This window comes from Schistocerca piceifrons, chromosome 2, assembly GCF_021461385.2.
Source record: "Schistocerca piceifrons isolate TAMUIC-IGC-003096 chromosome 2, iqSchPice1.1, whole genome shotgun sequence".
NCBI lineage: Eukaryota > Metazoa > Arthropoda > Insecta > Orthoptera > Acrididae > Schistocerca > Schistocerca piceifrons.
In genome coordinates this window covers 627,852,639-627,867,968 of record NC_060139.1, presented here as the reverse complement: position 1 = coordinate 627,867,968, position 15,330 = coordinate 627,852,639, and the positions used below count along the sequence as shown (strand labels likewise).

General features: G+C 37.2%; 1 protein-coding gene across 1 annotated transcript in view; it reads left to right on the top strand.

Annotated features, from left to right (window-relative positions):
* LOC124774930 (alpha-tocopherol transfer protein-like) overlaps positions 1-15,330 on the top strand; it is a 139,375-nt gene that overhangs the window by 114,628 nt on the left and 9,417 nt on the right. Inside the window, exon 5 of the mRNA XM_047249618.1 lies at positions 1,075-1,225. Within this exon, the coding sequence (XP_047105574.1) occupies positions 1,075-1,225 (151 nt within the window). The remainder of the gene's footprint in view (positions 1-1,074; positions 1,226-15,330) is intronic.

Genomic DNA, 15,330 nt, shown 5'->3' with positions numbered 1-15,330 from the left:
ACAAAGCCTCATAAGATGTGTGTGTAGAAGAGACAGATATAGTTCAAAAGACACTAGATCAACCAGATTTAAGCACTGCAGAATGAACTTAGCTGTAAGGAGATCATCAGGATGAGAACTGGATGTTTCATGAGAAAGAATACCTGAAAGTACAATTCTGCAATTAAGAAGAGCTGCAAGAAAACATGTAGATCATCTGAACAGAAACCAGTGAAGGGCATGAAGTGAAATCTTACAGATTTGGCCTGAAGTGTAAGAAAGAGAATCTTGGAGATTTTATAATTTCTTCCTTTATTTCATTGCTTAGCAGTTATCTAATTTCATGCCCTTGGTTGCTATCAAGCTACATCACAATAAAAATTATTATGCTTAAAGCATATTATATTCTACGCATCGGTTCGGGGTAATAGGCAACATGTGGTTTCATGCCCCATTAGAGTTGTACATGACCATGACAGATACAGGCATGACTATCGGAGATTTGAAGTCTATATGCAAAATGGAAAAAGGGCATTGCTTATGATGGTGCCTGCATACATAACACATTAAGATATGATTGTGCTGCTAATTTCCTTGACATGCATCCTACCTGATTTTAAGACACTGACAAAGCCATGTGTGCTTCCACTTCAATTTTATTTTTCTGAAGCTTTAATAGCTTTTCCAGTTTATTATTGGTGCTTGTACTGCAAATTTTGGATTCACTCTATGGTCCATTAAGCTTCATTGTGGTTTAGCACTCTTTCTGATTCTAGTGATTGAAATTTTAATCCTAGTTTTTCAGCAAGTTGACTGATCAGTGAACTGCTTTGGCAGTACATTAAATAATTGAGTTTTTGTCACAAGAAACATAAATTTACTTTTTAATTGAAATATCTATATTTTTTCTGCAGTAATTCATATTATGGCTTTTTAAAGAATATGACTTAATCTTTATTTTCAAGCATTAAGGTAAACTGAATTTTGAAGTTCTCACAACTAACAGTTTCTTAAACATTTTCAACCACCGTTGCTGATTCGCCCATGTTATATATTAGCAGTAATCAATTAATTTCTTTCTTGGACTTTCCATAGCTGAAAAACTTCTACAAAATGAAGGAGTCTTTTCCAGAACACCTTGAACCATACCTTCCATCAGAGAAAAGTAACATTTATGATATAGAAGGAATGACTGTTTTAGAACAAAAAGATGATGATGAAAGAGCTGTAGTCATCATAAGAGTGGGTAAGTGACATTTTAAAAGATAATGAATTTTATTTATTTGCTTGTTAAATATTTGTTGTTTAAAAATTTTATTGATCATTCACTGTGATATTGTGAACTCATCAGTATCATGACAGATACTTTTTATGACATTAAACAATGGAAACTCCAAGTTGGTATATCACCAATACTATGAAAGTATAAATTGCTAGTCACTGTAAAGATGGCTCATTGAGCTGCAGACAGGCACAACAAGAAGACTATTACAAGTTATAGCTTTCAGCCAAAGCTTTCTTCAGCAAAGAGAACACACACATATTACCACAAGCAAACATACCTCAGACACACATGACCTCTCCACCACCAGCTTTCCTGAACTGTCCAGACGGGAGTTGTCATTACAACACATTCTCTGTTCTTGAAACTATCCCAGCATCATCCTACAGTAACCTACCATCCCTGCAACTGCCACCCAACATCTTCTGACCCCTTGTCTGGTCACCTCCTCCCTTGTCATATTCCCTCACCCTTTTTGTGTGCTGCCTTCTGCCCATGTGCCACTCATCCTTTCCCCTTCCCTGCAGCCCTCCTTAACTTCTCACTTTTTCCTCCTCCCTCAACCTCCTGATGCTGTGCTTGGCAGTCTTCCCTGCCCCATGGCAGATTGCTATTCACATGACAGTCACATTGTGGTCAGAGCTGCTGGTGGTAGTTGTCATCTGTGCATGAAGTGTGCTTGCCTGTGTGTCTTCTTTGCTGAAGAAGGCTTTGGCTGAAAGCTATGTGTAAGAGTCTTTCCATTGTGTCTGTCTACAACTCAACAGTTCATGTTTAGTGAATAATGTTCTATTGTTTTCCTAATATTGTTTATGACATTAAAATCTTTTATTCTGTAATAGTCTTTTGATACCATCATCATAGATCACTTTTAATTTCTAATTAAGTATTGTTAGTTGCTGACTGACGTTAGTAATTTCACAATCTTACAGAAAACACAGATTTCAGAAAAGTTACAGTAGAAGAGTGTTTTCAGCTAATAACAACAGTGATTTTATTTTGTTGTGAAGATCAATATGTTCAAATTTCTGGTATAATTGTCATTGTGGATCTAAAAGGATTTGGATTTCAACACGCAATTCATGCAACACCAAAAAATTTGTCTTTATTTATTAAAATGTTTCAGGTAATGAATTTATTTTTGATTCCTGTATTTTCAAATTATGTCAGATAAAGGTACCCAGTTTTTCCATGTTATGGAGTGATGTCATGTTTCAGGGTAATTTTCCACTAAGGCTTAAAACTGTTCATATTGTAAACCATCCAAAACTTTTTGCACCTTTTTTTGCATTGGCAAAGCAGTTTATGAAAGAAAAGCTGAGGAGAAGGGTAAGTGTTTTATTTTAATTAGAATGTGTTCACTCTGTAACAGGCTACTTCTTTTTCATGAATCGTTAGTTTGATGTTTTAATAAATAAAAAGACAGAAATTTAAAGAAGTTCACTACAAAAGAAAAAAAAATGCCCTCTTGAGGCTGGGTCATTTCCTCATTTTAATTTTAATTTTTGAGATAAAAATACTGTGTTCTTATCTTCAGTGTTGATGTTTCACTGTTAAATGATTTTTCAGATTCACTTTCATGGTACTGACATGTCTTCACTGCACACACACGTACCTTATGAAATTTTACCACAACAACTGGGAGGAATGCTTCCAAATTTCAATTTCACTAGTTTCAGAAATAAACTTCAACAACATGAAGATAAGATTGCAGGTAATAACTTCATGAATTATCACAAATTCAGTTATTTAGTAAGAACAACATTGATAGGACTTGACATTTATAAATTTGACTAACTCAGATCAGCAAAACTAAGCTAATACTTCTTCCTAAGAATGTCATTGTCTTGAGAATTAAATTTCTGTACTTGATTTCCCTTTCAAAAATAAAAGCCCAGTTGACAAGAAACTCCACTGTTCACATCTCAGTTTCCCCATTAATTTAATAACTGTATGTGATGTTAGGACAGAATCACATGTGGATAGAAAATTTTGAATATAAATTAAAAAAGGTACACAAATCAGTTCTCCTCCAGTTTCATTACCTTAATCCTGAATCATAGTTTGCTGAACTCTCTATCCTCATCTGCTTTTGCTGATATATATGCACCTGAACTTTGAGGCTAATACACTGTACATTCGGGAGTCCCTTGCTGTAGAGTTTACATATAGAATTCTAATGAATATCTGTACATGTCATTTGTTGATGTAAACAGTTAACTAACTGGCCTATCCACATCAGACTGTCTTCAAAAACTGCTGAAGTTTTCACAATTTTCAAAAGCTTAAAGAAAATTTCTCTGGCTTTGAATTTCTGTTGCAGCTGTAGCCAGAGCAAAATATTCTACTTCTGTTAAGGATTGTAAAATGTTTATCTTCTTATAGATCTCCCATCTGTTTTAATTCCTGAATTAGAATCAACATAATACAAAATAAAACATTAATTTCTATCTATGTGGTATATGTCAACATCAGTTCTTCCTTTAACGTATTGAGAAATTTGCTTCCCCCCCTTTTAATATCTTTCTCCAGGTTTATTTTGACATACGTTAGAATAGTTAACTGATGCACTTGCTCTAGTTTTGAGGTGGTCATTGGATCAAACAACCAGTTCTACAGCTACAGCAATACTCTGAATTCCATAGGGTGCTTCCCTTTGGACAATACTACATATTAGGTTTTCTTCCCTTTCCATTCACATTCACAGTGTGTAAAGAATGTTTGGTTAAATTGCTCTGTGGAAGCTGTAATTATTGTAATTTCATCTTCATTGTTTGTACTGGAAATATTTGCATTCCTAGACTCCTCATTTAATATAAGTTATTGAAAATTTGCAAGTAGTCTTTCACAGGATAGTGAACAGCTATCTTCAAGTGTCTGCCAGTTCAGGTGGTTTGTATTTCTGTGAGGGTTTTCCATATGTCAAATAAACCTGTGACCTATCCTATTTCCATTAGGATGGATCACAAGTGTGTTTCATAAAAAAATTAATTTGTAGATTGACTGTGTTTTCCTAGCGTCCTGACAATGAACCAGAGTCTGCCACCTGCATTACCTACAGTTGAGGCTATATGACCATTCCATTTCATATCCACACAAGTTCTTACACCCAGGAATTTGTATGCTTTGACTGATTCCAGTTGTGACTCATTGGCATTAGAGGTAGAGAATGCTATATTTCATGTAATTCTGAACATTGAAAGCTAGTTGGCAATCTTCACACTACTTTGAAATTTCATCAAAATCTGGCTGAATAGTTGTGAATTTTTTTTCATGTGGTACTACAGTACAGATAACAATATCACATACAAAAGTCTTAATTTGCTATTAATATTGTTTTCCAGGCCATTACTGTACAACAAGGGTCCCTAACACACCTCCCTAACACCTGAATTTACTTCTTCTTTGGTTGACTACTCTCCATCTAAGATTACATGTTACATCCAAGAAATTCTTAATCCAGACACAAATTCAATTTGATACCCACATGATTAGACTTTACTTAATAAGGTTTAGTGTGATACTCATCAAAGGATTTTTGGGAGCCAGTATCAGTGTATTGAATGCTAGTTTTGTGGACAACTTTTGCTGCACTTCTTGTCGAGGGTTGTCTCCTGTCCTTTCTTCAACCCATGATAAAGCTATTTATTTGAGGAATCCACATGGTTAAAAATGGTGTTATCTCAGTTACAAATTGTGTGTAGAATATACTAGGTATTCCATCAGGCCTGGGGTCTTGTTAAGTTTTAGTAATTTCATCTGTTTCTTAACCCAGCTGACACAAACAATGGTATCACTATTTTTTTCAGTAGCATAAGAATTAAATTGGAGCCTAGTACCTAGGTCCTCCTTTTTAAAAGAACGTTTAAAAATGAAGTTCATTTCTGCTTGTGCTTTGCTACTCTCAGTTTCAGTTCCTGCATCCCTCTCTATGATTTATTTCAGGTCATGTCTCCATAAATGTCTTCACTGGAGTTGACTTCCATCAATGTGCTACATTGTTTTCACTCTTCTGTACTGAATCTGTTCAGTTTTTGAATTTAGTGTATTGGGTATGGATCGATCCCATTGATTCTCTGTGTATATATTCCCAGACAGAATATTGACTGTATGGTAAGCTCATATGGTATGTTCTCCTGCCTGAAGAATATCTTCATCTCATCTGAAATTCATTCAAGACCAATGTCACATTGAAGTTTGCTGATTTACATATTAAAATGAATAGTAACCATTCTATAAAATACTTTAAAATAATAAAAAACTTCAATTTTTGATTGAAGACTATAAACTGCAATAAAGTGCATATAATCATCAAAGAAAGTCACCTTACATATCTTTCCATGAAAAGTTAGATTGATACCCACCACACAAAGGAGGTATTTCACTGTAGACAGCCACAATGACAAAGAATGATAGAAATATTCAGCTTTTGGACTATGCCCTACATCAGAAGTAGAAACCGCACAGACATTCACACAAGCACAACTCATACGCAGATGACTGCAGTCATCTCCATGCACTATGGCATGATTGCAGGTACAGCATTGGGAAGCTGTTCTGCAAGACAGAGAAGGGGGATAGGAGAGAAGTGAGAGAAATATTAAAGAGTCTGTACCTGTGCGAAGGTTGAGGACAGGGGGGTTATGGGAATGAAGGTTATTTTACTGCAACTCATAAAAATCTGGTAATGATGGAGAGAATCCAGATGGCACAGGCTGTGAAGCAGTTATTAAAGTGAAACACTTACTGTTATGCAGTATGTTTAGCAACTGGGAGGTCCAGCTGTATCTTGGGCACAGTTTGGCAGTTGTCATTCACGCAGACAAATAGTATGTTAGTAGCCATGCCCGTGTAGATTGTGGGACAGTGGTTGCAGCTAAGTTTGTGTATCGTATGGATGCTCTCACAAGTAACTCTGCCATTGATGGCGTACAAGATGTCTTTGACAGGACTGGAGCAGATGATCGTCAGATTGTGTGTGGGACAAGCCTTGCATCTGGGACTGTTGCAGGCATATGAGTCATGAGGCAGGGGGTTAAAGGTTGAGAGCAGGGGTGTAGTAGGGACAGAGAAGGATATTCCATAGGTTGGATAGGCATAGAATACTGTTGTGAGATGGTGGGTAGGTTAGTGAAGAGAATATTTCTCATTTCAGGGCTCAGAGAGAGCTAATTGAAACCTTGATGGGGAATATGATTCAGTTACTCCATTCTCAGATGGTATTGAGTCACAGGAGCAATGCTCATACATACCCAGACTAGATATGTGTGGGATGGGAGATGACTGAGGAGCCATGCCATGGGAGATTTGTTTCTGAACAAGGTTGGGAGGGTAATTTTTGTCTGTGAACACCTCAGTGAGACTCTTGACATATTTTGGGAAGGAAGCTTGTGAATATAGATGCAATGACATAAGGTGTCTAGACTGTAGGGAAGGGACTTCTTGATATGGCATGGGTGGCAACTGTCGAGGTGGGGGTATTGCTGGTGGTTGGTAGTTTGATGTGGCTGGGGGTACCGATGTAGTCAACCCTGAGGTCGAAGTTGATGTTGAGGAGGGTGGCTTGTTGGGCTGAGGAGGACTAGGAGAAGTGAATGGAGGAGACACTGTTGAGGCTTTGGAGGAATGTGGATAGGATGTCCTCACCCTCAGTTCAGATCAAGATGACATCAATGAATATGAACTAGGTGAGAGGTATGGGATTCTGCATGGTTAGGAAGATTCATCTACATAGTCCAAAAATGGGTAATTGTAGCTAATGCCTTCAAAGTAGAAGAGTATATAGTTGGTATGAGGACCAGGAAGGAGGTTGTAGGTTTGGAGTCAGTTGGACTTTGGGAAAGGTTATGCTGAATAGCGGCATGGCCATTGTTTTTAGAGGATGTTAGTATAGAAGAAGGTGACATCAGTAATGACAAGCAAGGAGCTTGATGGTAAGGATCAGGAACTGTGGTGAATCAGTGGAGGAAATGGTTGATGTCTTTTCTATGGGAGGGTAGGCTATGAAGGTGTTGATTCACAAGGGCAGAGATTCTCTCTGATGGGGCACAGCAACCAATCACCTGAGGCACAGTTGCATTCAGGCCTTAGCACATGGAGACAACAGTGATCATTGTGTATGAGTCATGGCTGTGTGAATGTGTGTGTGTTTTCTATTTCTGATAAAAGACATAATCCAAAAGCAGTATATTTTTGGCATTCTTTTTCTTTGTGTATGTCCATGACTCAATGCCTTCTTTATTTGGTGAACAGCAATCTATCCCTTCTACATTGTTGTTATTCCATGATAAATTTTTCATTGCTTGATTTTTTTCCATCACAAGAGACATGCTGTATAGGAACAAGCACATCACTATCTATTAATTCAGATGCTCATTTGACTGTAGGCGAAGCATGAGTTAGTTACAAACTGCATTACCTTCTTTATAACTCAAACATTTATTTACAGATTTTGAACACCTGGCCTTATTCAGTCATCCAAATTATTTATGCCACACAGCAAAATCTTTGTCTAAAATACAGCTATTCCAATTTTCCCTTGTCCATTTGATTACGAGAGTATACAATCCATAATCTTTCCTGTTTCTTATAGATACAGTTTTATTTTGGTTGTGAAATGAGCCGTCTGACTTTCCTAAGCCGATATGACAACCAGCCATTTGTAATTTATGTGCTAACAACTTCACCAACGTTGCACATTGGTAGAAAGATACCTATTTTAGCATCTTCAAGTTTCCTGATAGTAGTTAAAGAATGAGTTCATTAATTATATGCGTCATTGCTCCTGAGTCCAAAAAATACTCTATTTTTTATCAGTACAAATTCTAGTAATAACCAAGACATCCAGATTATCTTCACTATGAGTTGTTTCCAGTGAATTTGCACCTACACTAGCGGAGTTGTTACTTTTGTGTTTTTTTTAGTCATTCTTCTTTACATTGTGCTCTGACTTACTTTTCCACATCTATAGCAAGCATTTGGGTTATGATTTAGTGCCTGCCAGCCAAGTGCCATGAGATGTTCTTGTTACTTGACCTTTTCTCCAGATTCTCAGTAAAAGAAGTGCTGTCACAACAAGAGTTCTTATTGTGATGTCTTGGCACTTTTAGAATTTTACTGCTTCAGTTCTTCACCTGTTAGTGTACCTTTTACAAAACTCAAGTTTTAAAGTCACTGAAGCAGTAACAACAGCTACAAATGACGAATATATAATTTCTTCAGTGATAGCATTGAATATTCTAAAATCTCACATTATTTTACAAAACTTCAAAAAGTGATTTTCAAGAGCCTAAATGCTGGCATAAAACTTCATTAATAACAATGTCTTTAATAGTAAACATTGATTAGCAATATCTTTATGCCCAATAGTTTCAGTTTTAAAAAAGTGTAGGTAGTTTCCTTGCCCCTGGCACTATCCAAGTGCCTGTTCAAAATCTGTTGGTTTTTCTGTGCCACACTTTCTGTTATATTTGTGATGTTCTTCTAGTTGACCTTTCTTCTGTGCACATTGTTCAGCAGTATCATCTTGAATAAACTCCTCCAGGTCCATATAAGGCTTTTCTGTAATACTCAGTAACTTGAACTCACTTAAAAGATGTTAGTCGTATATTTCCTGTTGCTGAAACTCATGCTAGCAAGTAGAGGTATTGTATATCACTGCCAGACAAGTGAGAGAGAGAGAGAGAGAGAGAGAGAGAGAGAGAGAGAGAGAGGGAGAGGGAGAGGGAGAGAGAGAGGCCATTACTGACCTTGAATTTAAAGTTGTAACTTCACTTTTATTTCAACACTGTCAGGTGGCTTGCGGAGTATGGATGTAGATGTAGAATTTTTGTGCTTATGTTGTTACACCAGCACATTTGGCAACTCTGCTTCTTAATTAACTGCTTCCCATTACAACAGTAACACACTGACAAAAGAAATTGCAAAGAAACAGAATGCATATAAAGAGAAGTTGATGCTCATTATGCAGTTACTAATTTATTCACATTGGAGTGTCACACAGTGTTTGCCACTAATATCTTGTAAGTAGTAGAGACTTCTTTAGGTAGATAATGAAGTTCTGTCATTATCACGGAGAACTCTCTCACTTCCTTTCTGCTACACAAGATCTCCTTTTATGTTTCGATGTTAAGTGTGAGTTCCACATCTATTGTCCAAAGTTCACCTTCCTCAGTATCCATGGTGGCAACTCTCTTGCATTTAAAATTAAGTTATCTATTTTCCTTTCCATGTGAATCATGTTATTCCATAAAACTTGTCTGTCTTGTTCTGTATATAGGAGTATTTAATGAATGCATGTGTGACCTCCCTGCTCACCTTTAGTAATTTTAGATGATGTCTTGCAGTATCCCTCTTACCATCTATTAGGCATAATTTCACACTGTTACTCTGCACTTGTGCCAGCTGTAAAGCAGAAGAGACATAAAAGTAACATTTTATACCTCAGAATTAACTTTAAAAATGATAGACCTATACATTCACAGAAGAGAGAGAGAGAGAGAGAGAGAGAGAGAGGGGCCATTACTGCCCTTGGATCTAAAGTTGTAACTTCACTTTTATTCCAAATGAGAGGTAAGTTGGCAATGATAAATCAGGGAGCTCATGACACCTCTTCTACATAATGTACAAACTAGTTTTGAACCATCACTGTTTTGACACTTCCTGCAGAAAATGTATAAACCATATGGGATTTTTGGGAAATTACTTCATAAGAAAACACAACAACTCTGATTTTGAGAGAGACATTATTGAGTGATCTATGGCATACCTTTTTATTGAGGTTATGTAATAATTTTTGAGTTGTTGGTCAGATTGCAGCCTAATAGCACAGAATAATTTGCTGCAAGTGAAATGGTCATCTATGATATTTACAGTCATGATTGTCATCAGCTTTTGGTGGGTCTTATGGACTAGATCATTATTCCAGAGGTGGTAGTTAGTCTGAGACCTGACAAGAAAGCTAAAATTGAACTACATGTTCTGCTCTATACCATGTGCATATTTAAAGATACCATGCATATTCCCCTGTACATAATCTCATGACGACATTCATCAAACGCAATGCTGTCACTCTTTTTGCCACCTTAAGTAAGCAGTTACAATTCACTGTTGCCTAATACTAACCCATATTTTGCATGTTTTTTTCTCAAAACGTAATTTTTAGGATGTGTTATAGCAAGTTTTATGGTTTGAAGTAATAGAGATACAGGCATGGGTGTCCATAATTAAAGTTCCAGTTTCAAAATGCTGTAGAAAGAGAACCACCATTCCAAATGACATCTAATCTGAACAGCATATTATTGACACAGGGAGAAACATCATGGGGAAAAAATAAAAATAAATATGACCAATAGATGGTGCTCTAAGTATCAGACTACATGTATCAACAGATGCACGGCACACAGCTGTTCCTCAGGTTGCACCCGAGATGCCCAACAGAGCTGCTGCATTAAGTGTTGTGCACTGCTGGTAAAGATCTTTTAGAAGAATGGTGACTGTGGACCAGTAGCCCTGCAGAAGTTACAAACACTCAAGGGTATGAAAAACAGCGTTAGTCCAATGTCTGCTAAGTGTCTGGAGAAACTGATTACAAAATTCAAAAAGGTAGGTTCTTCTGAAGTGCACTGTGACAGAGGGAGGAAAGCGGTTGATCTGACATCTGTCAAAGATATGGCCTTAGCATTAAAGAAGGGGTCTATCAGTGGTGTGGAAACATGCAATGCATGGGGCATTGCCTGAGCATTGGACTTGCCTGTGAGAACAATGTATAATATCTTGGAAAACATCCTGCAACACTGTCCATAAAACTTCATCCATGTTCAAGAGTTGCTTCCTGCTGACCTGCCAACAAGACAAACATTTGCTCCAAAATTTCTTGCTCACATGGAACTGGACAATGAATGGTCATGGAAGGATTCTGTGGACAAACAAATCTCAATTCCATCTCTAACGACAGGCCAATAAGCAGAATTGCAGAATATGTGGAAATGGAAATCCTGCGTGCACATTGCCCATTACCGTTTGATTCTATAAAGGTGACTGTGGGGTGTGGGTTGCGTAGGGCCATACTTTTATGAGGAGATGAATCCTGTTACTTGCACATCAGTGTCATTTCAAGCCTTCAGCAGCATAGAAGTGTGGGTAGGATCATTTTTATGTAAGATGGCACTCCTCTGCATGCAGCACAGTCAGTGAAGTAGCTGCTGCAGAGGCAATCCTAGAATTATTAGCTATCATTTCCCTACACCTTGGCCATCTAGATCATCTGATATTAATCTGTGTGACTTCTGAAAGATAGTGTGTTCATTGCTGCAGTTATGAATGTTGAATTGAAGGCACACATTGCGCAACATATTTTGAACATGACCCCGAAGACACACTGATCTGTTGTGGAAAATGCTTTTTCTCAATTTCAACTTGCAGCAGAAAATGGTGGACAACATATTGAACAAGTCTTGCACCAATCTCATGACAATTAGAAACTAAAGTCATTTTGCTCTTTATGCTGTTTTTGACCCCAAAGACAATTAAAAACCTATGTTACTCCGCTTTTATGTGGTTTTTGGCCCCAGGAGAATTAAAAACTGGTGTCATTTTGCTTTTTATGCATTTTTTGGCCTCAGGACAATTAAAAAACTGATTTTTTCCATCAAATGTGGCACAACCTTGCCATGATGGATGGGCTTACCTGCACAAGTGTTGACTGCTGAACTTGTGCAGTTATGCACGTTGAACCATATGGATTGTGTAATGTGCAACTCAAACCATAGCTCTCGCACTAAAATTCATGTTTCATTTCTAGTTGGTCCCATTTCTGCTGATGCTTACAGTGCCATCTATTTGTAAAATTTTCATTAAAATCCTTTTTGTTCCATGCTTTCTCTCCCTGCATCAGTAATATGTTGTTCATATTTGAAGTCATTCTGAGCAGTGGTTCTTCTTATACAGTGATTTGAAACTGGAACTTCATTTATGGACATTCTGTGCTTCTCATCTTCACTTTAGTCTGACATATATGTCTGTGCATTATAATCACTTTCAGGCTACTGTTGAAGTGTTACTCTTAATTCTATCCTAAAATAATGCATCACATTTAAAAATTATTAATGGAGAATCATTTGAAAAAGAACATTGTGCAATACTAACTGTATTAGTTTGACCCACCCATTTCAGAATCATTTTGGGAGTACAGGTGTGAATTTAACTATCTTTCCTTAAATGATGCTTTCTACACTATATCTGAACTAACCCACACATATGCAGTGGCATGTTTATCTAATTTTCAGACATAATTGTGTAACCCATCATTCAAAATCACGTAACTTTGGGGACTATTATCAGGAAACTGAGAATGAGTATCACTGAGACTTTTCCTGTAGAACAATTTGTGGAGGATTTACCAAGTTTGGACACTTTCTCTCCACATGGCTTGGCTCCATTGGTCCTCTCAAAAGTAAGAAACATAGGTATACTGCAATAGTCAGTAATGAGTGAGCCCATTATCTTATAAATGAATAAACACTTACCATGCTAATTGACAATAAACAGTCATGCCTGTTGCAGTGTTTCACAACTACCGTGCCATAGTTTTATATAATTTTCTTTCATGTAATGTAAATGCTGTGCTACAGTAGAGACACAAAAATTACAAGTTTGAGAAAAGCTCATTTATTTTTCTAATTATGGCAGTGCCTCATATATACTGGCTGATTATCGTTACTCCATGCTGTAATAAGGTACATTTATGTTATGGCTGGTATTGTTAATTATTTAGCTGATTTCATGTTCAGGCATCATTTATATGACTAATCCTAATGATGTGGGACTAGTCATTCTATCTAGAATGAAATTTTCACTCTACAGCGGAGTATGCACTGATATGAAACTTTCTGGCAGATTAAAACTGTGTGCCGGACCGAGACTCGAACTCGGGACCTTTGCCTTTCGCGGGCAAGTGCTCTACCAACTGAGCAATGTTCATATTATGTAAATGTGGCTACATGCTGGCCATTTGTGAATAGAAATTATTATATGGAATAATAGGAGTGGTCAAGAAGAAACTTTTTCAGTTTGTTGTCTATTTCTTTTTTACTGCATGTCAATCATTTTGATGGCAGCATTGCACACATCTTTTTGCCCTAAAGACACTCTTAATATGGAGTAGTGAATCTCATTTTTGCTTCTTGCAGTGCTGTTATGTACAGCTTTGTTTGTTTTGAACCACAGTGGATTATTTACAACTAACTCCATGAGGGAGGAATTCTTAAATATGAGTTACCCTAGAACATTACTTTATAAGGCATTATTTAATGAAAATATACAAAATAAGTCAACTTACTGATCTGTTTCTCCCTAAGATCTTCAATGTTCCAAAGTACAAATGTGTCTTACTGACAGTTGTTCTTTTTGAGCAGTCTGCACCTCATGGTCTAGTGGCTAGCATTGCTACGGGTTCGATTCCCAGCTGGGTTGGGGATTTGCTCTGCCTGGGGACTGGGTGTTTGTGTTGTCTTCATCATTTCATCATCATCATCATCATCATCATCATCATTCATGACAGTGACTAGATTGGACTGTGTGAAAATTGGAACTTTTTAGGGGTGCTGATAACCACCCAGTTGAGTGCTCCACAAAGCAAACATCATCATCTTTTTGAGTAGCTTTCACAAATGGAACAGGTGTGAGGCAATATACATTATACTCAAAGTACACTCCACCATAAGTGAAAAAGTGGCTTGCAGAACATAGATGTAGATTTAATGCACATAATTGTCTTTTACTAGCATTGTACTTCAGGGGAAGAGGTTCTCTAAAAGAACATAATATTAACTCAATGTAACAGGGTGTAAAACAATGTGCTGTAGGTGGGATTCTGCACTGTGTGGCATGTGTGTCAGTACAGTAGACCTTTTTACCCGAAAGATTCATTACTATGCTCAAACCATGCTGTGCAGGCATGGGCAGCATTGGTAGCTGTCGTCAGGTAAGTAGGTGATAGTAACTGGTGTCTGTGGTAGCTGAGATTATTGAGCCATTGTTTGTTGTGTTTGCTACATGAGAATGCATTGTGTTAACTCAATGTAACAGGGTGTAAAACAATGTGCTGTAGGTGGGATTCTGCACTGTGTGGCATGTGTGTCAGTGCAGTAGACCTTTTTACCCGAAAGATTCATTACTATGCTCAAACCATGCTGTGCAGGCATGGGCAGCATTGGTAGCTGTCGTCAGGTAAGTAGGTGATAGTAACTGGTGTCTGTGGTAGCTGAGATTATTGAGCCATTGTTTGTTGTGTTTGCTACATGAGAATGCATTGTGTTAAAAGGACATGTAACAAAAAATTTCTTTTTGCATGTGCACAATATGTCCATCCAGTTCTGGATGGTGCCAGTGCTAGAGAACAAACTTCTTTATGATTGCCTTACAGATGGTGCTTGAAAGTTTTCTACACTGTCTGTAAGTCTTTTCACTTCATATAAACCATACTATTTTCCACACTTCATCTAGACCGGTTCTGTGGTTTTGGATTCAGTATACTCCAAAGTCAAAATACACCAAGATACTATTGTTGCAGCTTGTGAATTTGTTCACTAATTCTAACACTCGGTTGTCGATGAGATGTGTGACAGTCTTAAATAATCTGTGATGAGACTTTTTTCCTTTCACTGGCCATTCCTGCCTCTTTCTCCAGCAATGCCTTCATGCTTTTCTCATCTGTAATTTCCTGCTCAAAACTCTCAATTTCAGACAGTTTCCTGGCCAATATTTTATCCTGCCTTCCACAGTACACAATCTACAGTCATCTCAATTATTTCATTATGTGTTCCTGTAGATTTGAGGGAGACTGGTATTTACAACATTCAGATGCATATCAGTAGTTTCTAGGATCTATTTCCATAATTTTAATATGAATTGTGGTTTGTTACCCATTAAAATTTTTTAAAAGTTGATTGTGTTTTGAAATGTCTTCAAAGCTGTACTGATATTGGTATTTTTCAGAGGAAATAAACTTAAAAAATTGATCAACATTCTATTATCACCTTGACTTTGGAAAAAATTCCTGTTGATCTCGA